General features: G+C 40.1%; 1 protein-coding gene across 1 annotated transcript in view; it reads right to left on the reverse strand.

Annotated features, from left to right (window-relative positions):
- Mgam (maltase-glucoamylase) overlaps positions 1 to 27,515 on the reverse strand; it is a 130,743-nt gene that overhangs the window by 2,843 nt on the left and 100,385 nt on the right. Inside the window, exons 69-93 of the mRNA XM_085840664.1 lie at positions 27,339 to 27,382; positions 26,757 to 26,924; positions 22,557 to 22,709; positions 22,048 to 22,248; positions 21,666 to 21,820; positions 20,499 to 20,667; positions 19,861 to 19,957; positions 19,049 to 19,161; positions 17,865 to 17,990; positions 16,749 to 16,877; positions 16,058 to 16,168; positions 15,705 to 15,767; positions 10,959 to 11,093; positions 10,465 to 10,552; positions 9,570 to 9,708; positions 8,495 to 8,628; positions 8,336 to 8,370; positions 8,124 to 8,240; positions 7,448 to 7,596; positions 6,732 to 6,816; positions 5,456 to 5,512; positions 3,153 to 3,277; positions 2,080 to 2,168; positions 1,033 to 1,073; positions 304 to 474 (exon numbers count right to left, since the gene is read on the reverse strand). Of these exons, the coding sequence (XP_085696790.1) occupies positions 304 to 474; positions 1,033 to 1,073; positions 2,080 to 2,168; positions 3,153 to 3,277; positions 5,456 to 5,512; positions 6,732 to 6,816; positions 7,448 to 7,596; positions 8,124 to 8,240; positions 8,336 to 8,370; positions 8,495 to 8,628; positions 9,570 to 9,708; positions 10,465 to 10,552; positions 10,959 to 11,093; positions 15,705 to 15,767; positions 16,058 to 16,168; positions 16,749 to 16,877; positions 17,865 to 17,990; positions 19,049 to 19,161; positions 19,861 to 19,957; positions 20,499 to 20,667; positions 21,666 to 21,820; positions 22,048 to 22,248; positions 22,557 to 22,709; positions 26,757 to 26,924; positions 27,339 to 27,382 (2,894 nt within the window). The remainder of the gene's footprint in view (positions 1 to 303; positions 475 to 1,032; positions 1,074 to 2,079; positions 2,169 to 3,152; positions 3,278 to 5,455; positions 5,513 to 6,731; positions 6,817 to 7,447; positions 7,597 to 8,123; positions 8,241 to 8,335; positions 8,371 to 8,494; positions 8,629 to 9,569; positions 9,709 to 10,464; positions 10,553 to 10,958; positions 11,094 to 15,704; positions 15,768 to 16,057; positions 16,169 to 16,748; positions 16,878 to 17,864; positions 17,991 to 19,048; positions 19,162 to 19,860; positions 19,958 to 20,498; positions 20,668 to 21,665; positions 21,821 to 22,047; positions 22,249 to 22,556; positions 22,710 to 26,756; positions 26,925 to 27,338; positions 27,383 to 27,515) is intronic.

Raw genomic sequence — 27,515 nt, forward strand, 5'->3', positions numbered from 1 at the left:
TATGGCACTTTCAGCAATGAACCAACTCTTTTTAGAGTAGTTGATAATGCCTGACATTTGACAAAATGTTCAGGCTATTTGAGAATTTGGTTTTAGAGACAGAATGAGGAACAAGTGTCACTAAGGTTTTCAGGCAAGATGAGAGTTGTGGAAAGGGACCAACCAGATTTTCAATTCCAAATGACAAACTGTGTCTTTGCTTTATCTCCACACTGTCCACAGCTAACACTGAACACAGTGGCTGCAGGGGCATTGCGCAAAGCATTCTGGGCTTGTGCATTGGGCTTTCCAGTGGTTACAAACCTTGGTTGTGGAGTTGTAGTTGGCAAGGACTTCTTCATTATTAGTGCTCCAAGAGATGCTCACATTGGTAATGGAAGAACTGCTCAATCCCCAGATATCAATGTAGCCTAGATATAAGGGTGCTGTGCCAGTGAGGTAATTGTTAAACATGTCTTGTGTCAGCAATGTAGTCTGCCAAATGGAAAATAAAACAGAAAAGAAAAATATCAAAATAAGTTCAATTTTGTTTTAGGCATAAATGTAAGTCATTTATGACACAGCCTGAGTCAATATCTTATGTTCTCAGATAATGAAAACCATGACCTCAGTTCCCTGTCCCCTGATGCTCTGCCCTGTCCACTTAGCATCAGCCGAGTCTCTAATGTTCTAATTTAAGGATGGCCTTGAACTCTGTAAGTCACAAGTTTCAAGTATCAAGAACTATATATTCTACACGAGAAAAGGCCACAGCATGTGAAGAGAATTAGAGACAGCACAAGAAGGAGGGCTAGATTACACAGAAAGATTGCCCACCTGTGCAATGGTGTATTGGAAACAGTCACTGATGAGACATGAGTAGGTTCAAACATTTCTAGGATGCATAAGATACTCCCTTGTGAGGTTTGAAGGAAGGGAAAAGATGAGCAATAAAGAAATCTAAGAAGTACATACATAGCACCCTTATGAAAGCCACTATTCTGCCAAGAAGGCAGAAGCCTATACTCCCATTGTATTGTTAATCACACTCACCTGGTTGACAGAAAACCTGGCCAAGAAGTACTGATCAGTATCTGCAAAGAGACATGGGGTCAGATGTGAACTGCACCTGTGGCTTCAAATTGCTGACTTTCTTAGCTGAGGGTTGAGGCTACTTTTGTTTTTTGTTTTGTTTTTTTTCTTCATTATAATAAGTTTGCTTATGCAATGGATGCTTTCTCTATGGAAGCTAGTCAGGTTCTACACCCAGTCCCAAATGGACACAGACTTTTGAAATGAGCATGTACATGCACATGACTGAAAGCTATCTCATGCAAAAATCACCCAACCCCACTTTAAGTCATTTTTCTTACAATCTACTACTTCCAAATCTCCCTAGTCATTTCAGAATTTCGAGATTCTTTTTGCTAGAAACACACATCCACGCATGTAAATACACTGAGACCGCTGCCTTGCTTTGTCTTGAGTGATACTGGGTGGGTTTGACTGTGATCTTGAGAAAATTTAACAGAAACTTTCTGGGAAAGCATAGCATTTGGTTATGTTGTGGGGGTAATGGAAAAATCAACTTGCTAGGAACCAGTCCCTTTCAGGGCTTCCACTGTCTCCCCATTGCTGGACTCTTCCTCATTTACTCCTTACTCCTCTGGGAACCACTGGCTTCTAAAACTGTCCTGTCCACAGCAGATAAAAATTTAGCTGCATAAAGTTAAATGAATATAAATTAAATAAACTTCAGTGTCTTGGATGCCCTTCTATTGACAATTTCAGTATCCATTAGACACCTGTGCCTACAGCTGTACTGAGCAGCAGAAACACCTGTGACTAAAAGTTCTACTGTGTAGTAAGGAGTACTTGAGTTGTCCTCCTAAGAAGTTACCATCTCCCATAAACTCCTGATGGAAAGTCCCTCACATACACAGTGCATTTAGCATTGTCTCACTGGGGAACTGATCATGTAGTTGGAGAATGGCATAAATTTCATGAAAGTTTATCTCAACAGAAAGGCAGGAATTTAAGATAATCAAGCACCTCACCCATGCATGATATGGTCAGGAATTCCAGCCATCCCCTACTTACTGATCCTTTTCCCATCATCCCAGAAGAGCCAGCCCTCAGCAAATCCCTCAGCATCCAACGCAGCCCTGAGGCCCATGAACTTCTGCCGGCTGTGGTGGGAAGGGAGAGAAGCATTAGCTTAGAATTCAGTCACAGTCACAAGCCAACAGATTTCACAGGAACAAAGGAGCAAAATGAAGTTCTTCCTGGGGTGGAGAGTGGGTTGTCATCTGAGAAGACCCTGTACAGCAGTTCTACATCCATGCAGAAATAACTGGACCAGTGCATGTCCTAAATGAATAATGTCACCAAAGCATCTAAGGCTCCTTTCCAGCAAGGCTCTCAAATTAAAAGCACATAGCTGGCTTTCTTCTTTCCCCTTTCCTGAGACTGTAAACCTCTTTCATGACCCATTGCCTAAAACACATGGAGGACAAATGGGTGAAGTTTTGAGGTGAGATATCAGGTCCACTGTATTCCAGTGAGCAATTTCCATCCTTTTCCATCACATAGGTTAGTAACACCTCCCTGTCATCATCCACAGAATGGAGATGATAGTGATATTCCACTCCAACAAGTTTCTCATTGGTAACAGAAAAATAGGAAATCATGAGACATAATTCTTACTACTGGCATAATCCAGGGATGCAGCAAGAATTTACTTGAGGCTGGTGACTGATGGCTCTCATATAAACTTATCACAAGACCTCTTACGTATTTTCAAGGTAAAGCAGCCTCGGGTGTCAGTTGCCAGATCATTCATTTTTTTTTCCAGCAATGGTTTGTTCTTAAGGAAAGATTTGAAGATTCCAAAAATATAAATTATGACTACCACCATTTTAACCTATATTATTGCAAATGTCACTTCTAACCTGCAATTTCATACACTCTGATCTAAAACAGTTCATAAAAGTCGTTCAGAGTTCAGAGTTCGGTTTTTAAAAAGTCCAAATACAAACATGCAGAACAGAAAATTCAGGGCAAATTCTTTCAAACTTCAGATTTTATTCAAGGGATGAGGAGATTTATCCACACAAGAGTAAACTCACTACTGTGCAAAGCAAAACCCTAGTTCCACCATACTCCCCTCTCACCTTAAATGGGTGTTCATGGCAGGTTCCTGCCAGGGCAGAATATAGCCCCCACGAATATGAAGATTAATGTACTCAAGAGGGGCTTCCAAGGTCTTCCACTCTCCCATTGCATTGATATCTACACCCTGTGGGCAAAAGAGAAATGATAAGAGTTGCACCCATCCTGAGCAGTGCATTTCAGCAGAAATCCCAACTACCTCCGGAATTTGTCTTCCGGTCATCACTATTCAACACATACAATCTATAATTCTGCATCCACCTGCTCCATAGAAAGCATCCAAAAGACTTGTTTCTGTGTCTTTATCTTTGAATATATATGTCTTGTCTTGACTGACACCTTTACCTTGCCTCATGTGGTATCTTTCTCTTTCTCATGTGCTAATTCTTATCTTGCAATATATGAAGTCAATCCTGCTTCCTATGTGAGTGTTGTACTCTGGCTTGATTCTTAAGTCTCATGTCCTTCTACATTATCTCAACTATGGCAGGGATTCTTGGTGTTGGTACCACTGCTAGTTTGAATCAAGTAATTATTTGTTATGAGGCTATACTATGCTTTTTTTCTTGACTTGGAATGGTTCATCTGTTTTAGGCCACCTGGTTATTCCTCTGTTCCAAGAAAGTCACCATACCATACCAAATATCATGGGGCATTCACTAAGTATAGCATACATACTACAGCCCAGAATTGATCAACTAAAGCAATTCCCCTTCCACAGCCTACCAAGAAGCTGAAACTACAGGCTTCAGGTATGGTACTCAGCAGTCTTGTCATGGCCTTTTTAAATGTTAAGCAATACTTTTTCTGCTCACTAGAGGACAGTGGAACTGGAACTCTAGACTCTGCATTATGTTTCCATAAAAACTTTTGAAAAGCAAATATTAGCACATCATTATGTTGTTAACTCCAAATGGAAAAGTATCTAGCGTTATAAATCCTAGAACTTAGCAAAGAGCTTTGCACTCAGCAAGGCTATGTCTACTAAGATGCCTAGAGTGCGGACTTTAAGGCATCTCCATTCTCAAGTGCAAATCCAAGCAAAAGCAGAGCCGCCTTTCCAGTGAGGGCCTCCCTCAAGTTATAAACCCTGAGTATCTCACTGTTTAACCCTATTCAATGCCCTGAAACATTTAGAAGGACTGTTAAGGTGCAGGCCAATGGACATGCAAATACAAGACCATGTGAAGGACACTTAAGGGAAATAGCTGCACTCTTCCTCCAAGGCCCTCAAGCTAGATTGAAAGTTGACTCTTAGTGTATGTCCACCTGTAAGAGAAGTTAGCTAGCAACCAAGAAGAAAGGAAACAACTCAGTGCTCCTAGGACAGGGAAGCTCCTTTGCCCTTGCTGAGTTTTCACCCAGATCCATTGCAATGCCCTTGAATGAAAGAGGCTAGGGCATGGCTCAGCATCTGGTCTTCCTGCTCCTTGTTCTTCTCAGGAAGTCAGGAGAGATGGGCTAGAGGGCAAGGATGCTCCTTTCCTTCAATTCTACCCTAAGAACTAAGCTCTGTCTTACATGTATCCTTCAAGAGATCATCTCTGAAGTATCTTCTTGAGACCCTTCCCTACCAGCTTCTCTCCTATTATCACTACAGCCCAGATATCTGCAACAGAGAGCCCCTGTGGTTGCCTTTATAAGTGAACATGTGTTGTTTGGACATGTATTTGAGGGCTCACTGACTTTGTAATATTCAGAAGAACTTTTCAAGAGTACCTATACGATTACTTCTCTTCCTGTGGGTCATGAACTCTTTGGGAGTCAAATGACCCATTCATAGGGGAAAGCTAAGACCATTAGAAAACACATATATTTACATTATAATTCATAACAGTAGCAAAATTACAGTTATGAAGTAGCAACGAAAATAATTTTATGGTTGTGGGTCACCAAGACACGATGAACTATACTAAGGATTGCAGCATTAGGAAGGGTGAGAACCACTCATAAATATTATAGAAGCATATATTTATAAAGACAGAAGCAAAAGCTTTTATACTGAAAGCAAAAATTAGCTTATGATACATTTCCAAGAAAAGGCTAATCCCGTTGCACTTAGTAATATCACACAGGAAGATAAAACGAGGCAGGCACTGATTGAGAGGATTTCTATGTCATGTCAGCTCTCTGGTCTTGTTCTAACCCCACTTTAGAAGATGAGAAAATATCAACCACAGGAAATAAATGGTTTGTGCAAGACAACTGCACATGGTTTCCAGGGCAGAAACTTAGTGTGAGATCTGTCAGATACAAAAAATTGTACTGTACTGTGTCATGTTGTATAAACATTTAGAAAGCTTACCTTGTAGTAGTCATACCAGCGGGCCCTGGGAAAATATGCTTCAACCGTTCTGGCATTCTGTAGTTAAACATGAAAAAAGGTGTCAGAAGTAGAACTGTTGTCTGGGACAGAGAAACTAATACCCATAGACAAAAGTTAAAAGAGTCGTAGTGATCGACTAGAGTCTCACTCTCCAGCAAAAACAAGAAGGCCACTTCCTTCTACTCCCTTTAAATGGAAAGATTTTGGAGTTTTCTTGTTTTGTTTTGTCTTTGTTTTGTTGTTGTTGTTGTTGTTGTTGTTTTGTTTTTCCCAATGTCCCTCATAATGTCCCTTGGATTGTACAACTTGAATGACCCTTTCCTTAAAAAAAAAAAAAAAAAAAAAAAAAAAAAAAAAAAAAAACACCCTAGAGAGAAAAAAAAACACTCATGTTTGGCTAAAAAGCAAAAGAAAAAAATCTAGGTATAGTAAGATCTGAGTAATATTAAATAGCCAGTCTTTAATAGGAAACCAAATCATTCTCAAAGGATGCTTAACATTAAAAAGACTTTAGCATCTTTCAAGTCCCCTCACATAAGGAAGAGCTCTGAGGTGACACACACTGCTATGCAGCAGTTCACCCAACAAACTTATTTTAATGGTGAGAGGACTGAGTGCTTGCAATGAATTCTTTTTCTACAGTCCCCACCTGACTCCAAGCCCCCTACACTAACTAAGGGAAAGCTTACATCTTCAAATATAACACCAGGTTATTTATCTCCTTCACTGTCCCATGGAGCAGAATTGTTAGGTTACCTTTAGAGAGAGAGAATCTGAGGGATGTCACCCAAGTGGTTAATTTTGCTGAGAAAGTTGGCAGAGTTTAGGGCTGATTGTTCACAGCTCTATGAAAATTTGGTGAAACCAGGATGAGTGAAGGAAAGAGGAGTTGTTACACTTTTGTCCCCAACTGGAAAGAGAGAACTTTCTGTCTCCACTTTGCCCAAGGCAGAGAAACAGCATAAAGAAAAGAGGAAGCTCACATGAGGACTATCCATATGAGGATTTGGCTTTGAGTCCGAGTTAGCAGGATCAGTGGGAAACCTTTCTACTGTGAGACAATAGCATGCTCTAACCCAGGGCAGCATGGGTGTCTTGACTTCACCTCAATTGCCAATAGGAATTTTAATATTTTTGGGCTCATTTATAAGAAGGAAAAAATGGAAAAGGTGGATCCCCAACAAACAGGCTTTCTCCTCTCTGTACTCAGCCTGACAGCTACAGTCCTTCTACCCTCAGAGGCCCCCATACTCACAGGCTCAAGCACAGGGCTGACTAGGAAGGCTGGACCCAACAGGAACTGTTTGTCTATATTCCAGGTTGCCCGGTCTGACACAAACCTAGGAATGGAAAGCAAGATGTCACAATCAGATCCTACCGAGGCCACAACCTACGATGCTGAAGAAATCCTCAAGTCTGAACTCAAGCCAGAAATGCAGCTGAGCCCAACAGCACCTCTATTATATTTTTATCAAGTAATATAGACCACACTCCCTACAAGTCACTTCCCTCAAACCACAGAAGAAATTTGGCCATATTGGCTCTATAAAATATCTGCATCCCTCTTTAGCACAGCATTAAATATGAGGATAGACCTCATCCCCCAACCCTTGATACACCCACTTTAGTGATACTGTTGCATCTGTAAACATAAACTACAAAAGATAAGATGGTTTCTGCATGTCCCAATGTGGAAGAAATTATAGTATTTTATTTCTTATCATTTAAAAACTTATTTTGTTAAAAAAGACCTTCTATCCAAGATCTGTGGTATGTATAAAACTCAGTTATAAGAGGGAATAAAATATTCTCTCTGCTTAGAGAGCTGAGAAAAAACAGGATTGATGGTTTCAGTTGTTGAATATTGCATTTGTTGTTTCAATTGTTGAAAGAATTGTTGCAGCATGAATGCCCACCGGCAGGTTGAATGAGTCATCCAGCTGGTCACCAGGATTCCTGTTTAACACTTACTCATGGAGAAGAGGCCTCACAACTGTGCTGCCCTCCGTGTGGGCCTTGTACATCAAGGTGTAGAGATATGGCAACAGGGTGTATCTGGTTTCCAACACACTTCTGGAAATATCCTCAAAGGTTTTATTCCAGGATACAGGGTCTTGTCTCTACAGGAAAAGAGTGTTCAGGGTCTAGCTGTTATCTCTCAAGGGACTTAAGGTTACTGAAAGCTTATTTCTCTGCAACTGGACTCAAGAATATTCTCAGTAGTTGAAAAACAGCCAAAGCTTTTTCAGGAAAAATTACTCCATGAAATATTCCTTATGGGACATAAAGAAAATTCTCTCTTTAAGCTTTCACCTTTTTTACTCTCCTGCCTAGCCCTCCTTCTCCTTCTCTCTCTCTCTCTCTCTCTCTCTCCCCTTTCCCCCTCTTTCCACATGGCCATGGGCAACCTCTCTCTTTCTACCTTCTCTCTTTCCCCCTGCCTTTCTATAATAAAGCTCTAAAACCAAAAAAAAAAAAAAAAGGAAGAAAATTCTTTCTAAATATAAAGAATCATCAAATAATACTGAAGAATATGTTTCAAAGGAATGAAGGCTTAATGTCTCCAAGGAACAATCAACAGGAGTGCTCTCAGAAACCAAGGTAGCATTTCAGTGACACAGTATAGATGAAGAGACTGACATCGTACCCGGGTCCCGATGGTGTTGTGGTTCCTGGAGAAGGGGTAAAAGGCGCCCAGCTGCATCCAGCGAACACACATCTCATACTCAGCATCATTAAAGAACCCACAGATGTCTGACCCGGTCTGAAACAACATGGAACAAAGTCAGCTCTTGGTGCTTTCTAAGAGGCACTGCTACCTACCTTCCTAAGGAGGAAGAGCATGTAAAGGACACTTACATAGGATATGCCGAAGAGGCTGAAATCCATCATGCCTGCAATGAGAGATGCAGCAGGGTCAGCACAGGACATTCTCTGCACCCTTCTCCCCCTTCACCAAGGATCTTACTCCCACCCCTGTCTGCAGAAGCAGACACACCCCTGGGCACACCCACACACCAATGATGGATTTCCCAAGCTGGTCCCAGGCAGCTGTGTTGTCTCCCAGCCAGTGTCCTCCCCAGCGTCCAGAAGAGGGGAATGTGGAGCGTGTGATGACGATCCCCCTCTCTCCTGTCACCTCCTGCACAGCTCTGGTTGGGAAAATAATGGGGTAAGTTGAAGGTAGGACAGGAAAGACACAGATTGTGTTCTCTGGAACCCTTGGGGCTTAGGGTCCTGTTGGCTGATGATACTATGGTTCTAATGCTTTTTCACAGTAGTCAGCTAACAACTTCATCATGTGGTAAACCCATTGCACTGTCCCCAAATATTAACCAATCACAAGATTTATCTGTTTATCTGTTTGATGTTTGGTTTTCTATAAATGATGAGCTATATGATAAATTCCTTTACTGGGTTGAAATTGTATAAGTTGTACCATTCATTGAGGTCATCCAGTAGGACTATGCTAATTCAGTAAACTACCCTGAGATCATATAAGAAGAAAGACTAAAAGTCTCAGTAGATATGATTCACTTTTAAAATAAAATAGATTATAGTACCCTGTTTTCCTTTTGTCTCTTATAACTGATGCTAACACATTACCAGGTGCAATGTATAATAATTTCTTTTCTCCCCATGCACGTGATCCTCAAAGGGACAATTAATTTCTCAATGATGAGACACTGCCATATTTCACTGCCTGATTTCTCAGTCATAACCAAAGACCTGTCTCCATGCAGAAGTGCTTCTTAGTTAAGAAATAAGACTTTCTAGACCAGTAGATCTCAACCTGTGAGTCACAACCCCTTTGGGGTTTGAAGGACCCTTTCACAGGAGTCGCCCAAGACCATCAGAAATATCGGATATTTATATTGCAATTCCTAACAGTAGTAAAAAAAAATTATGAAGTAGCAATGAAAATAATGTTATGGTTAGGGAGTCACCACAACATGAGGAAGTGTATTAAAGGGTCATAGCATTAGGAAGGTTGAGAACCATGGTTCTAGACAATTAACCACTAAATTCTTCTTACTTTCTTGAATAGAAAATAGAAGGAAATACAAGGAAGTTACACCAGTGTGTCACTTACTCGTAGGTAGGTCTGGTCTGGGACCACCCATACAGGTTGTGTACATCATAGTGCCGTACCCGGGAGCCATCTGGAAGGATCTGCTCACCCTCCATGCACAGGGTCTTACTGCTCAGGCCCCTGTCCCTGGCTTCCAAATCTGAGGGAGGATTTAAGAATGAAAGGCAGTTCTGAATCTTCTCATTGCTGGCCTCTTTTCTGTATTCTAAAATCTGTATCATAAGACTAACAGGACAAGCCCTGGGTGTGTTCTTTTCCCTAGGAGCATGAGAACAGTGGTCAGCACTGAACTGCAACATTCCTATGGGTGATTTCAACACCAAGTCCACTGGAGAAACCGGTAGTATGGTAAAGCATGCAAGTTACCACATGCTCTGGAACAACTCTGAGCTGGATTTTTGATGTAAAAAATGTTTCCTATAATTCCTATAAGAATTGTATCCCAAATATAGCATTTTCTGATTCTTGACATAGAAAATTGAGATTCAGAAGTATCGCATAACCTATGGAAGGTCACACACCTTATAGATTAACTTATAAAACTAATAAAGTACTACAATTCTAAATTTCCTTGACTCCCTGAGAATGGGAATCCCCTTTTAAATAATCATAAATCTGAAGAACTAACAAATTTATCTGTTAGAATCCCTTGCAGACATTACCACTGTTGGATAACTTCTGTACTGACCCTTGAAATTTGCCCAGAGGTCTAGGTTCTTGAGCAAACACAAGCACACACACACACACACACACACTTTTGTTTGTGATCCCAGTACACTACAGCATCAGTGAGGACCTGTCCTTGGTGGTGAGGTTAATTTCTAGCTGCTGGGCTCCAGCAGAGTTCATCTTTCCAACCATTGCCCAGCTGGTAGAGAAAACTCAAGGTCCTTACGTGGCATGTAGGGAGGGTGGTTCAGAGTAGCATCACTACAGCCAGGAGGAACTGCCCCATTCACAAAGCTGGAAGGTTCATTCATATCCTATAAATGTCAGAGATGTAGTTAACACATAAAGATACTTATGCCTGGTCAGAGACAAGGAGGTAATGAATAAAGCAGCCAGCCTCTAGTGATCCCTATAGATGGTTCCCAGGGGAACCATCCTCTGGGGGGTCGGTGGGGAGCTTGCTAGAAAGACAACTGAACCCTACTCGTCAAGCAAGCTTCCAAAGACTTTTCAGTAATCATCACCAAAGCTTTGCAGGAGATATTTCAGAGGTCCTAAATACTAAGGAGGATCAGAACTGCTCCAGTTTCTGTCAGAGGAAGGACAGAGGAGTATACCCACAGTCTTCCTGAATGATCAGCATCCTCTAGACTGTACTAAAAACCCACCATCACTCATATATACACCCACACCTAGCCGTGTGTACACAGCCACACTTACAATCCACAGGCCATCAAACTTCAAGCTCTTGGCAGGATCCTGTGTGTTGCTGTGGAGTTCTTTAATCTCCTTCTTCCACCATGTAGCAGTTGAATTACGGAAAAAGTCTGGGAAGGCCACATAAGCTCGGTATTGCTACAAAAGAAACAAAATGTACCTGTCAGAAATGAACACATTTGGACAACAAATACTTCCTAAGAACTTAGTTCAAATAAACTTTTGTACTATGTGGTGGTAGACAGTGGTAGCCAGAATAATATAATATATCCTTGGCATATTTTAGAAATATTAAGTGCAAAGATAAATGAGCATAAACCACATACCTTCCTTCCCAATATTCATAAATGTTCTACAGATTGCTTTTTTTTTATGTCAACACTCTGAACTCACTATTTCATGTTATAGATTCCTAATCCTCAAGTTGCCCCCTATTTCCTAATGACTCTCCAGAGAGAAAGAAGGAGCCAGTGAGAATGTATAAGAGGCAAGACATTTTTGTGGTACTAATGCCAAATTGGACAAAAAAAAAAAAAAGAAGAAGAAGAAAGACTTTTCACTTGGAACAAAGGGATAACAATGCATGATATCAGACTAACTCCTATGTATCTCTGTTATTTATTATTTCAAAGAACACATAAAAACCATAATTTTATGCCAATCAATATAAAATGATGTAAGAAGTAAACTTCACTCTCTCTCTCTCTCTTCTTCTGTTCTTAAATAATAAAAGCAAGGTTCATATGAAAATTGGATTCAGGGTATCACTCCCTAATTGCATTGAAAGCTTTAGAAAGCTAGAGCTTCGGTTAGTATTTTATATTGATTTTTTTCTCCCTACTGTAATTATCTTAATTTTAAAATGATTATATATTTTCATAGATTGTTTTTTGTGAATTCATTCCAGTCAGAAACAGCAAGTATCTTATATTCCATTCCACTGTTGCTCACTTTGGGATGTTATGGTCTTTGGTATATTTTAATAAATGGCCTCCCCTATGTTATTCATCATGTTATGAGAGTCAAATCACTAAGAATCAGAGAGCCAAGAGTGAGAGAGTGGGAACAATAAGAAGAAAGCTTGGTCTGGGGGGCTACAATTACACAGGGTCCAATGACTAGACACAACACAAAACAGAAGTGCTCTGAAGTAAACAAAAAGGCATTGGGATACAGAGGTCTGACTTAAAGAGGCAAGATTCCCCATAGATACACTGGGGAATCTTGATGAATTACTTTCTGGTGTATCTTTTTGTGAGAAATGGATGCAAGGAAAAGAGCTCATTACATGACAAACAAGAGACCAAGCTCAGTTGGTGAGCTAGTTACAGTGTGGATGAGGGAGAGAAAGTAAATATGAATAAACAGGAGTTATAAGCGGTATCTGAGACCAAATCGAATTCCTTATGGAATACAAGTGGAAAGTTAGGTGAGCAGTGTTTTACTAATCTATGTACAACTTTGATGATCCTTACCTGTGTACTAAAAATAACCCACCATTGTCCAAAGGGCTGTCTCTGCCTTATTCTTTCTATTATCAACTCTTGTCAGAATGTATCTGTCCTCCCTTTGATAGTCTTCATTTTCTGATGTCATGAGTCCACCTGTATGACTAGCCCTAGGATTGCTTACCACGGTATACTGCAAAATACCAAGAGGTGTTTTCTGGATCCAAATCTAAACTTAAATATTAAATGTTTGAGCCTCAATGTTACAAGCCTTCTGTTCACAGCATTCTTAGCTGGTCTGTTTGTTTCATGCATGTCTCAGCAATGACAGACCTAGACATCTGTAAGCTCTTCCTCAAAAAACCCATAAAACTGATCTTGTAAAATACATGTTGCTTATGATTATTCTATTATCCAAGACTCACTTAAGATAGTCTAAATATTTTATGTCAGCACAAAATATTGATTACTGAAGTATTCATTACCAAGGCTGGTTTAAGGCATGAGAATTCTTTGAGAAAAATTGCCTGGATCAGAGATTCAGGATTCCTGGTCATTACATAGTCAATGTTGCATAGTATTCACTAGTTATGCTATCAACATTATCCTCAGAATATCAGAGGCCTAAAGATTAGAGCCTACATTGCTTTAAAGGCTGAGGAAGTATACATCTTATGAGTTAATAGCCAATCTTATGATTGATGAAATAATACCTCTATCAACATCAACAATTAAACACCATAGAACCTATATAATTGAATGTCTCTGGCCTGTGTAGCCATGAGCTAACTGAATTGTCAGATTCAAGTGATCCTCTGTGAGAAGTGATGAGAAGCCCAGGAAACTGGGGAGTTGTCTCAAGTCTTAACATACAGTAAATGATAGATGGTAGATAGATGGAAAGGAAGTAAGAGGAAAGAAAGAAAGAAAGAAAGAAAGAAAGAAAGAAAGAAAGGAAGGAAGGAAGGAAGGAAGGAAGGAAGGAAGGAAGGAAGGAAGGAAGGAAGGAAGGAAGGAAAGGAAGGAAGGAAGGAAAGAAGGAAGGGAAGGAAGGGAAGGAAGGGAAGGAAGGGAAGGAAGGGAAGGAAGGGAAGGAAGGGAAGGAAGGGAAGGAAGGGAAGGAAGGGAAGGAAGGGAAGGAAGGGAAGGAAGGGAAGGAAGGGAAGGAAGGGAAGGAAGGGAAGGAAGGGAAGGAAGGGAAGGAAGGGAAGGAAGGGAAGGAAGGGAAGGAAGGGAAGGAAGGGAAGGAAGGGAAGGAAGGGAAGGAAGGGAAGGAAGGGAAGGAAGGGAAGGAAGGGAAGGAAGGGAAGGAAGGGAAGGAAGGGAAGGAAGGGAAGGAAGGGAAGGAAGGGAAGGAAGGGAAGGAAGGGAAGGAAGGGAAGGAAGGGAAGGAAGGGAAGGAAGGGAAGGAAGGAAGGAAGGAAGGAAGAAAGAAAGAAAGAAAGAAAGAAAGAAAGAAAGAAAGAAAGAAAGAAAGAAAGAAAGAAAGAAAGAAAGAAAAAAGAAAGAAAGAAAGGAAGGAAGGAAGGAAGGAAGGAAGGAAGGAAGGAAGGAAGGAAGGAAGGAAGGAAGGAAGGAAAGAAGAAAGGAAGAAAGGAAGAAGATAGGAAAACAGATCAAAACTTATATAGATTCTGGCTAGTAATATAAAGCAAACATAAACTGAGCTTGAATAAATTATACCAATAGTTGAAATATGCCTTAATCAGCTTCTGTTCTCTTCTACTTCATCTGCTATTTTTTTAAAAAAAAAAACAAAAAAGGATATGCAGTGTAATATCCATTAAATCCAGCCCAAAAAGTGAATATTTCTTTTTACATCTATAGCACTATTGCTTTCAAAGGGATCAAAGTGGTCAGAGATCAAAACCCAGTAACTGGACACCTCTTGCACTAATGGGCAGTCTACCTACTATACTAGAGTTATCTCAAGTCTGAACTCTTGGCCCCCAGCCATATTAGTTCTATAGAATATAAGACTTTCTCCCCAGGACTGAACTTGGTCTTGAAAACCAACTTCTCTGTGGAAAGCATTGATAGTTGTCTTAATTCCTATCAACCCCATTGTGATGACTGCAGTTTTCTCTTACATCACTGAAAAGCCTTAGCATTGGCTAAAATCTTTACATGAATAGTTTTCCAAAGAGATTGTGGCTCTGGGCTTTTGTGTATGACTAACATCTGCAATTATAACTACTGTGCTTTGTCTCCACAGTTTAACTGGTTAATTCTTAACTCTAATATAATTTTCAGACATTGTAAGTTATACTACTGATTGAGACACAAGCTTCTTCTCTTAATCACCCCTGACTAGGTGTCCTAGATAAACAGACCTTTTCTTGGACTTCCCAAATTCTCTAGGCAAGTTGGAAAAAAGGAACATACACACACACGTATATACCTGTCTGGAAAGAATAATTATATGGAAGAAGACTAAAGGTTAGGTCAGGTACATGTTCTCCAGGACATTCACACCCGACACTAAGGACCATGCTCAGATATTATCAGACAATCAAACAAGTGAGATGAAACCCAACAGGATACATACCAGTCTGTTGAGTGAGCATATGACCAGAAGAGGGCCAGAATACACACAGGAACAGGGGGAACCACACATTCATTCAAGCAAGCAGCACATGCTAGTAAAGCCCAGGGGATACAGGTGCAGAGCCTAATATATCTAAATATTTTACAGGGAAGAACTTGCTCCCAGTAAAAAGTAAATGTTATGTACAATGCTAGACTAAAGAGGCAAAAACAACACTGAACCTCATAGCAGAGGGGAAGGCAGAGACAGGATTTATAAGTATGGAGATGGAGAAGCCTGTCTATAGTGGAAAATCAGAAATAGGAAAAATGTCAAATTGAAAAAGACAAAGGTTGGAAACTATTTAAAAGAGATATCCAGGGAAAAAAGCAACCTTAACAATAAAAAACACAATTCAGAAAAAAAAAAATCCCTTAGAGATATCTCCCAATTGAAGAAATATGGACCTCTGTATTCTGACAACTTTGGATTGGAAGTCACCATTATGCCTTTAATTACCATGGACAGGTAAATTACCTTCTCAGTCTTAGATCTTAAAAACAATAATACTGACATCACAATTGGAGATGAGACATAAGTAGGAAAAGAAGTGTATGGGTGAGGTCATCAGTACATGGATGACAGGAAGGACACATGTCACTAGAGTGTCTTCACGATGCTCAATAACAATAATGGTAACTTCTAAAACCTCGGGTATGGCTTCACTTTCAAGATAATCCTGACTACACACAAAAGCCACAAAGGACCTTTTACCTCCACTTGATGGTCCCAGTCTAAAGAAGGGTCCACAGTGATATTAGGGTAATCAGGCCAGACCTGTGAGCAGAAAAAGGAAAGGTCAACAGAAATGCCTCAGACAATTTGACATACACAGAGTTTCCTAGAAAGCTCTAAGCCACAGTCCTACAACTTCAGCTTTCATGTAGGATTGTCCTAAGGAGAAGTAGATTGCATGAAGCTCTTAATTATTGTCAGTAAACATTGGCTGTAAAATGAAAACCAAATCCCCGATGACCAAATGGACTAAGTGAAAGCCACATTTAAAAACACATTAGCAATTTCCTGTTCCAAGGGTGAGGATTGCTGAATGACAGTCCAGTGCATACCTTTCCCCAGACAATGCTTCCATTATTGGGATATCTGATGAAGACGTCATTCTCCACACCCCGGGTGAAGGCAGGATAGGGCTGTGTCTCATTGCCAGAAATGGCTGGATCCTGCAGTCAGAGCACAGGGCAGGTGGGAAATTATGATGGAACACAGAGTGGTGGTGAGGGTTGAAGGGTTGTTATTCCCTAGTTTCAATTTGTACTATAGTTTCCATGGCTCCCAAGAAGTACTCTTACTGTGAGCATCTAGAGAAAGTACCCAAGGAGCTAAAGGGATCTGCAACCCTATAGTTGGAACAACATGATGAACTAACCAGTACCCCGGAGCTCTTGTCTCTAGCTGCATATGTATCGAAAGATGGCCTAGTCGGCCATCAATGGAAAGAGAGGCCCATTGGACTTGCAAACTTTATATGCCCCAATATAGGGGAATGCCAGGGCCAAAAGAATGGGAATGGGTGGGTAGGGAAGTGGGGGGCGCTATAGGGGACTTTTGGGATAGCATTGGAAATGTAATTGAGGAAAATATGTAATAAAAAATATTAAAAATTAAAAAAAGAAGTACTCTTACATTAATTACACTTCTATTTCTCTCCTAGAACAGGAAAGGGCAGACAGCCTAAGGTGACCGCTGCACAAGTCCATCCATTGTCCCACTCACTGCCTACACATTCACACAAGGACTAACCAGAATGAGGATGACCCGCATCCCATTGGCCTTCATGCGATTGATCAGGGCTGGAAACCCAGAGAACTTGGGGCTGAGCTTGAAGTCCAGCTGCCTCTCCATGTAATCAATGTCTGAGTACTGCACATCCTGGGATGACACAAAGAACAGTGACTGATGTTAGAGACAGTCCAGACACCAGAAGAGAATGTCTCTCTACCAATCTAGTGACGTCATATTATGGGTTTGGTTTCTGGGATATTTTTCATTTTCATTTTCTCACATGACTTCACACAACACCCAAAATAACATTTAATCTAACATGAAAACAGAGTAAGATGAATGATATATCCTGTCTGGAAAGACTGCTGTAAATATAAATAAAAGCACTATCAAATCATGTGCTTGGAAAGCTGATGATGTAGGGCATGGTTATGGTGACTTCCCTCAGCAGGCTGCCCCTGGAATCAGTGGCTCTTTATCATAGGAACTGCAACTATGTGCTCATGAGATATGGACAGTAAGTCGGCCTTAAGTCAATGCAACACAAAGCAAGACCATACAAGAACTTTAGAAAAGCAATACAGAGGGCAATCACACTTTTCTCATTCAGATGATATATTTAATTACCTACCTACTTTGCTTTAATGACAATAAGATGAAAAACAGGAAATATATAGAGAGACAAAATAGATTAAATATGAAGAAGAATCCCCTAGATCAAGCCTATTGGAAGCCTCTTGCCCTCAAATGAGGGAGGTTGGCTCCGCACCTATTTCCATGGAAATGAAGCCCAAGACTCTGCATTTGTTCTGAGTCTGGGAAGGTAGGAGCCATAACAACTCTTTACAATGCTCTGACTAATTTGGGTTTATTTTTTCTACTTCGGTTCATGTTTTTCCTAGTTAAGTGTAAGAAAAATTTCTTCATACTATTGAAGAGATCTTTTATTCTTATGAAAAGAATCTCCTGACTAAATTCCTTGAGCCAACACTAGTTCCTCAGTCTTAGTCTGAATCACCAATGCTAAGATCCCCAAGAGCAAGAACACACTATAGTTGGAACAGGCTCCACACAGATTTGCTTAGCTCTGATTTTGCAGAGCCAGCACACCACGACAGCATAACCTGGACGTACATAGGGGATCTTCTTAGCCACCATCTCATCATACAAGCTGGCGATTTCAGAATCATTCTCATATCCATAGCGACACAGCTGGAATCCCAGGGACCAGTAAGGTACCATCACAGGCCGACCAATCAACTAGAAAACAGACAGAAACGATTAGTACTTCTAAGTAGAAGCTGGAATGTACATAAAAGAAGAATGTTTGTTGTACAAACATAAGTTCAAGTCTAGACAAATATTGGGGAAATACATCCTTCTTCCCTGATGATACACTGAGAAATTTTTCCTCGTAGCCTAGTACTTATTTTCTAGGAATTCTGTAAAATCATACTTCATTCTAACTTTTTAAAAGTATTAATATTTTATTAATTATTTCATTTATTTAAATTTCAATGCTGCCTCCTTTTCTTAAATGAAATCTAATGCCATGGTTAGGAGCACAAATCCCATAGGTAAAATCCCTACGTTAACCAAGAGACTCTAGTTCTGGCAGCTGCATGACCACACGGAAGTTTATGTAACTTTATTTTTCCTTATTTTGCCTCATATAACTAGGAATAAGAGTAATTTCTCAGAGTGCTTTTATGAGTATTGAATGTGATAATGTCTTTGAAGTGATCTAGTGTGTAACAGCTTACTGATATAATATTGGTCACACAAATGTTTGTGTTGTGGACCACAGTAGTAACCATTTCCATATCCACCCCATCACTGTTACTACCATGGATATGATCACCATTGCTCCATGGTCACCATGACACTAACCAATATCAGCAGCAGTAGCAATGCTAATGACATCATGCCAGCACTATCATCAACTGTATTACTGCCATTATCACAATCATTATCAATATAACCATCACCTCCATACTATCACCATTCCAAAAAAGTTTCCACAAACACCCCTAACTATTACCAGCACTCTCATTCCTAGCCCAATCATCATATCCCCCCACTACCATGATGTACCACCACTGCTAGTACCACCAGTCTGCCTGCAATGCTATAACAATTAGAGGAGCTATAAATGTAATGTTATTGGAATCTAGGTAATGATCCCTTTTCTATAATATACTTCTTTCTGATAAAACCAATGATTGAAATTACGATACTAAGAATTACACTAATAAACGCATGATTTGGAGCAGAGGATATGCTAACATTAATACATGACAATCAAATGAGCTTCCTACCTCTGTGTACTGCTGAGTGACAAACTCAGGAGTTGGCCCAAAAAATACATAAAAATCCAAAATTCCCCCTGTAGTGCGGTATGTCAGAGCAGGCATGGGCTGGAATGTCACATCTGAAAACAACAACAACAAATCAACAATAATGAAAGCCTTAAGGTTAACCCATTAGTATTGAAAGCTCTATTTCTCACTTCCATTTCATACCATTGATGGCAGACATTCTGTACTAAACCAATATAGAAATGAAAAAGGAAAACCCCACAGGATCCTATCCATTTTATGCTCCTTATTAGAGGTTTTAAAATTCTAAAATTTTAAATTATCACAATTTCTATATCATAGTAGTATAAAAATCATTTTAAAAAATCTCAAAGTAGCAGTAAGTCTCAGTGTTCACCTCCTGTGGCTTCACTAGCAGCTACAATATGTATTACTGAACTTGACTTTCTGCCCCTTTCTCATGTAGCATAAAAGTATTCTGAACCTCATTCTGCCAGAGGCAGTGTTCTAACCCAAAAGCTTGGCATTAATCCAAGTTATATAGCCGGTTACCTCCAGCTGACACCCAGGAACTTGGGGACCTTCAGGAATTACGATTTTGCTATGCCTTCTTATGTAAGTGTTTTACATAATACCAAGTAAAAGTTTAGTAAACATAGCAACCATAACCTCTAGGATAAAATGAAGGCTAAGCAGGAAAAACCATTACCCAGAGACGTTATTTTTGACTTAAGATATTGCCAAGTTAAAACCATTCTAAAACAATTCAAGAGTGATTGTCACACAATAAGAGGACACAGGTGTCATCCTACCCATGGCATTGCTGTTCATCAGAAGGACTCCATGGGCATTGCCATCCTCCTCCAGACCCATGTAGTAAGGGTGAACACCATAGGAATTCTTCTTGTACTGAGAGTCATAATAGAAAAAAGATGTTAGGAGACTATGTGCATGAGAAAGAAACTACACAGAAATTTGATTGATAAGTTGAGTCAGTGAATCAATCAGTATCCCCAGAGTTCCCAGAGACTAAACCACCAACCAAAAAGTACCCATGGAGGGCCCCATGGCTATAGCTGCATATGTAGCAGAGGATGGCCCTGTTGGTCATTAGTGGGAATAGAGGCCCTTGGTCCTGCCCCAGTGTAGGGGAATGACAGAATCAGGAAGCAGGAGTGGGTGGGTTGGTGAGCAAAGGGAGGGGGAGGGGATAGGGTGGTTTTGGAGCAGAAACCAGGAAAGGGGATAACATTTGAAATGTAAGTACAGAAAATATCTAATAAAAATATTTTTTAAAAAGAAGAACAATGAAGGAAAGGGGTACTTAAAAATATGTCCATTTGCCTAAAAGTAGAAGGGACCAATCAACACACATCTGTAAGGAAGAAGCACAAGACACACAGAGTGGATGAAGGGGACAGAATACAGACCACAGACACTCTGCCCTTACCCCCGGGGGCTCATCCCTGGAAAACATGCCCCATGTGTTCCAGTTCATGTCTATCTTGAAGGTTATGTGCTCAGTTTCGCCAAAGCCATAGATGTATGTGGAGGGCAGGCGGGTGGAGATGCGGATGAACATGTCATTGAAGGTGAAGCCGAGGAGCTGAGAGTCCCAGCTGCAGAGGAGAAGGGATATTTGCAAAAGAAAGTCATCTCCCTGGTGGCTTCTAGCATCTGCCCCCTCAAACAAAACACATACATCTATCAGTTTAAAGCTACCTCAAGTACCCCCATCAATGGTCTGGTAGTCACCATTCATTCATCTTCCTTCCATGGCTGCTTTTCCAAGTATCCTCTGCACAGCAGGAAGCCCAAGCCATTCTCATTACCTCAACTGCTGTCACTCACACCTGCCCTGCTCCTTGAAGACCCTCCTGTAGCCATCCAGGGCTGTGACTAAAGAGACCCCACTCCATGTCACAGTTCTGCCCACATTATTTACTGATGTCTCACCAATCTTCCACTGCTGCTCACCTTCCAAAACCCATTTGTCAAACCTGCTTTATCTCCCACTCTCATCCTCTCAATTATGACACCAAATTCTCTCTATATCTTGACATGCCAACTTCTCTGCTTGGACATCACACTTTTTGTCTTCTCTCTATCACAAACATTACTTGTCTTCTCCTGGAACTCCATTTTGGGCTCTTCTTTATCAAGGTTCTATTTCAAATGACACCTCTTCCCCAGAGAGACAAACTCAGACCACATTATCAGAAGCAGTGACTTCTCAGTAACTTGGCTACCCTGTCCCTTTTCCTATACAGCATTGTTACAGCCACATTAGCTTCCTGTGTGTACTGTAATAAGCACTATCTATCATAGATCGATGAGAACTGGCACTCATGTGCCTCCAACAAGAGTCTGCACAATAACATCTAAGATGTAGAAAGGAGCCCTGAAATATTTGTAAATGTTCCACTGTAAATCTCTTATGAATCACCCTTAGGATGTTAAAGACTTCTTCCTAATCACAGATCAAGAGGAAATTGCTTCCTTATGGTTTGGGTCACAGACAATGGGACACTTTAAAACAGGTGTGTTCAACAACAATGAGCCTGTTCTAGAATGTTAAGGAAAGCAGTTACTCAGAGTCAGACCAGGAAACACTTACACTACAGTGCCTGTACCCTTCCGACGAATTTCAATCCCAAATGGGTTCTCCTTGATGAGCACATCATAGAGGCGGCTCTCCGGGGTGCTTGATGGAGCACTGGGAATGTTCAGAGGGACTGGAACTTCATACCGACTGTGGTTGGGATCATAGATCTAGGCCAGAGGAAAAAAGATACAAGTGGGAAAATAGCTTCTGATGTTCTATAATACTGTTCTATAAGAGCCTCATTTCTCTCTGGATTCGGTTATCATACAGTCTATTTTACTGCAGAAATTTAAACACAAAGCTTCTTTTAAGGTTCTGTAGTCTTGACTAGCAAAGAGCATCAGGATTGGAAATGTCCTGTCCACACCTGGTAGCACACACACCCTGTGTTTACCTTAAACTGCAGCATTTCATTCTTGTGGTAGGTCACTTGCAGTTGCAGCTCCTTCACAGGTGTAGAGGGAAAGGCACCACTATAAGGTGAAGTCTTTAAGGAGATGTTGGCTGTGGCCCCATGTGAGCCATACTGAACATTGCTGACTGAGTACAGCTCATTGACAAAGTAGCAAAAAGGGACCACAAGAGAGCTGGATTCCTGGAAAGAAAGTCAATATCCTAGATCAGCAGGGGGATCCTGAATTATGAAATAGAAAGAATTAGAAGAGGCAACTTATATAAAGAGGTGTGTGGGTGTGTGGGAGTGGGTGCGTGTGCACACTCTTCAAGAAATGTACTTATTAAAAATATCCCAGTCCTATCCCCAGTTATGCTCCAATCTTCACCCCATTCCTGAAGCAACCTTTTCTCTCTATGAATTTGAGGCTATGCAAAAGTATACCAACATGTCATTCTCATGAAACATGGACTAGTATTAGTGCACATGAACATCTCCAGCTACATTACCTCCCAGACACAGCCTCGGGCAGTGCAGCTTGTTTCAGAAGCCCCATGTTGATCTGGATAGCAGTCTATCTTTTCCTCATCTCTAATGCTGTCATCCCACTCTACCGTATAGGATTCATTCAGGAGAAGTTGGAGGCCTGTAATAACTGCAACCTATGGAGGTAAACAAGGACACAAGAAATGTATTATTAGAAGCAAAGCCCTTACAAAATCTGAAACTTTAGAAGATTATGTAGAAATATGAATGGAGTCTCAACAGTCAAGAGACTTTGCTGTCTTAAAGGAGGAGAGCTGTGTATTAGATGCGAAGCTATCAGCAGTGATGGGGAAATGTCAGTCCACTACTCCATTATTCTTTACTGAACAGTGTAATTATTGGGAAAAATAAGAGTTGTGTTCCTTTCATTCCTCCCCTGACCTATCTGTCTGCTCTTCTATTATTTAGCTTTTCTTGTGCTTCTCTCCACAAAGCAGTCTTCCTGTCACTGTGGGCACATAGAAAACATGTAGTGTCAAGCATAGTACAGGCTCCTGTGACAGTTAATGTTGCCAACTTCCCCTACACAGGAATCACTTGGAACAGGGGTCTAGGACCATGTATGTAGGCGATTATCTTTATTGCACTGATTGAGGAGGGAGTATCTGCCCAGTATGAGTGGTGTTATTCATGTCTTGGATCCTGGGATGAGTAACAGTATTCATTCTTTCCTCTCTGCTTTCTGTTTGTGGATGTGATGGAACCAAATGCTTTAAGCTTCTCACATCTTGATTTTCCCACCATGATGGACCAAACGATTTTTTTAAAAGATGTATTTATTTTATATACATGAGTACACTATTGCTGTCTTCACACACACCTAAAGAGGGCATCTTATCCCATTACAAATGGTTGTGAGCCACCATGTTGTAGCTGGAAATTGAACTCAGAACCTTTGGAAGAGCAAGCAGTTCTCTTAACTGCGAAGCTATCTCTCTATCCCCTGATGAACCAGACCTTTTTTTTTTTTTACCAAGTTTTTATATTAGATGTTTTCTTCATTTATAATTCAAATGCTATCCCAAAAGTTCTTTATACCCTCCCCCCCACCCTGTTCTCCAACCCACCCACTCCTGCTTCCTGGCCCTGGTATTCCCCTATATTGGGGCATATAATCTTTGCAAGATCAAGGCCCTCTCCTACCAGTAATGGCCAATTAGGCCATCTTCTGCTACATATGCAGCTAGAGACATGAGCTCAGGGGGTACTGGTTAGTTCATATTGCTGTTCCTCCTCTAGGGTTACAGACCCCTTCAGCTCCTTGGGAACTTTCTCTAGATCCTCCATTGGGGGCCATGTGTTCCATCCAATAGATGACTCTGAGCCTCCACTTCTGTAATTGCCAGGCACTGGCATAACCTCACTAGAGTCAGCTATATCAGGGTCCTGTCGGCAAAATCTTGCTGGCATATGCAATAGTGTCTGGCTTTGGTGGTTGATTATAGTATGGATGCCCGAATGGGTCAGTCTCTGCATGGTCCTTCCTTCCGTCTCATCTCCAAATTTTGTCTCAACTCCTTCAATGGGTATTTTGTTCCCCATTCTAAGGAGGGATGAAGTATCCACACTTTGGTATTCCTTAGTCTTGAGTGTCATGGTTTTTTGAGCCAGAATAAATATTTCCTTCTCTATTTGCCCTCACCATTGCATTTTATCAAAGAAAATGAGATAGTTCCCATTCTTATATTTCTATGAGATATTAGTCAAACTAAATGAATTTACTGAATATCAACTTAACCAGTTGTAAAAAAATTTAAATTTCTTTCCATACCTAACACTTACACAAGATAACTGCTTAAACCTTGAAATATTCTGATATCCTACTTATCAAATTAAATGTTCAACATTTTCTTTAATTCTTTTTTTAATATTTGACTCTTCTTTAAAACCTTTTCACTTTTTTAGGAGGGCAAGGTGACGTTTTAAGAACTATCCTGATTCTCTTCATCTCCTCCTGATCTGATACTTTCCAATTCCAACTCTTCACTACCATTTCTAACAAGGTTCAAGAACCATTGTAAGAGTTTTTGAAAATTAAATCAAACACGACCTTCGTAGTTTACCACCTAAGACCTTACACAATCTGAGCACATGTTTCCTCTGAAATAAACTGATCTCCACTTAAAACTAAATGTTGCTGATCCTACATCCACAGGATAGTCAGGTTGATAATATGAGGCTATTCTCTGTTATTGGACTGGCTTATTCTGATATCTCAACTTGAATGGGTTTACTTTCCCTTTATGGCAAAGTGGGCCCATTGTGGAACACAGTTCCCGATTTGTTATTCATAAAACACTTCCGTAGTATTTCATTTTAGAATAGCAAAGCTCTCAGGTGATAATTACATTTTCATCTGTATTATAGCTGAGGCTTTGAGAAGTTCACATCAAGTTCATCATCGTACCTGGGCAAGTGTTTCCTCCTCCCTTCTCTCTCAGCTTTACCTCTGCCATCTTCTTTTTACTATCTTTCCTTTTTGCCTATTTTGTTTTCCCCTTTTGCTCTCTCCTAGAATAGGGGCATTTTGATAGAACTAAGGAGCCACTTGCAACATGAGAGAAGAAAGGACGTCAGTCCTTAGAACCTTCAGCTACTAATGTATGCTAGCAACTCTAATATCAACAGAAATACAAAGTATTGTTTGCCCTTTGGGGATTTCTTGTCATGGTCAATTAATGAATCTCACCACACACACACACACACACACACACACACACACACACACACACACACACACACCATCTTTATAGGTCCATTCTCCCATCCTTCATAGTAAGCTGTGCTCAGCAATTTGACTAAGCTTTGAACATTAGCAAAGAGCAAAACAACCATTCACCACTTTAGTTCATGGAACCTGTACCCTGAATACATGTCATCAAGACAAAACTTCAGACATGATAACATGCCATTGCACTAGAAGTAGAAACTGGCTTATTTCCCCAAATTTTGGTAAAACCTTCATACATGGTAATCCAACAGCTCCACTCTTTGTGCTCAAGATTACTGGGGGAGGGTTTCACTTTTTAATTAAGGCATGAAGGAATGCAACAAAATTCTGTCTGGTGAATTATTTTGTTATCATCTAATCCACTACAAAAAAAAAATCATTTGGGTAGCATCTTCAAGTTCTTTATCCTAAATATGTCATCAGAATGTATGTGTGTGTTGGACTTAGAATCTTGATACTGATGAAAGAAAGGGGGAAAGTATTAAAGCTTTTTGAAAAACTTCAAAAATTTATTGTATTAGGACTCAGCACTGGCCATTAGCTCTCAGATCTACATTCATCTGGCCTGACCTCCACTTTCCTATCTGTACTATTCATGTTCATTTGTGTGTGTGTGTGTGTGTGTGTGTGTGTCTGTGTGTGTCTGTGTGTGTCTGTGTGTGTCTGTGTGTCTGCGTGTCTCTCTGTGTGTGAATGTCTATAACACATAGACACAGACACACAAGTGTGTGTGTGTGTGTCTGTATGTATGTGTGTTGGATAAGGTTATATCACTTTGCAATGAAGAATGATCTTGTTATCATCTAATCCAAAACATAATAATAATTTGGGTAGGATCTTCAAATTCTTTTCTCTTAAATATGCCATTAAAGTGTATATGTGTGTATAAAATATATATGTATATTATATATGTGATATATAAAATATATATGTATGTTATATATGTGATATATAATATATGTACATTATATATGATATGTGTATATATTATATATGTATATTGTATGTAATATATGCATATATAGCATATATATGTATATCCATCATATATGTATGACTTCTCTATATATGAGACATATATGTGACTTATTTGTATGAGTATTATCTATGTGCATATTATATATATATGTGTGTGTGTGTTTGTGTGTGTGTGTATGATAATAAACTTAGTAAGAGAGCAGAACTCTTGAGAAACATGAGTCAAGAAAAACAAAACCAAAAACATCTGCCTTATCATCCTTGCCCCTGCAGCTCCCTGACTCATTCCAGCTCAGACATGTCACCACATGTCCCACAAGTCACCATAATTCCCGCAGTCTAACTTATCCACCATATTTCAGAGATGCAGTTATCCTTTGAGAACCACAGCAGCTTTAACAATAAGAATCACCATAATGCCAATTTGAAAAGCCTCAACAAAATAGCAACTTACCTTCATGCTTGGATCGTAACTGACTTGAGGAGCCATCTGATTTACCATACCATTGTGTTTCACTGTAACATTGTAAAGCGGCCGTGTTCCAAAAATTTTAATCTCCTGAAATGCTAAGTTATCAGGGTCCATGTAGGTTGATTGTAAAGTGCTCACATCCAAACGGTTCTGAAATACATCAAGAATAATTATCCACACATGAATGAATTGAAGTTCTGTATGTTGTCAAATGCCACATCCTAGAGCAGATGTTCAGCTGCTGGGAAAGCCTCTGAGTAGAGAGCATCGACCAATGTATGCTTAGGAGAAAAAAGTGAAGACATGCAGACAGACCTTTTACTTAACTACATAAAGACACTGCCTGCATAAAACAATTCTTTTGGAAAATACTACTTGATTTATGAATATTATCGCCTCCTTTTGATAGCATGAGTAATGAAATTACTGGGAATTAAGTCATAAACAGGAATGTGTACACCCATAGTCATTGCAGCCATTGTAGTCACACACATACACATACCAATAAATGTTAACAGTCAGATAAGAGATGGCACTTTAGATTCCTAAAGACTTTCTACTTACTTGAGTGACTGAAAATTTACATAGAATGTTGTTGGTTGTGAGATCTGAAAACAAAAGAGAGACAAGTCAGACTAGCATGGCCAGTGCAAAGGCCAAATTTATGTTCCTCCTTAAGGCTGACAGTCGATTGTGGCTAGTGCTAGGATGCCTGGTGAGATTTCACTCTCAGGTGAATGA

Source organism: Mus caroli, unplaced genomic scaffold (assembly GCF_978045245.1).
Source record: "Mus caroli unplaced genomic scaffold, Mus_caroli_1 scaffold_7, whole genome shotgun sequence".
Lineage (NCBI taxonomy): Eukaryota > Metazoa > Chordata > Mammalia > Rodentia > Muridae > Mus > Mus caroli.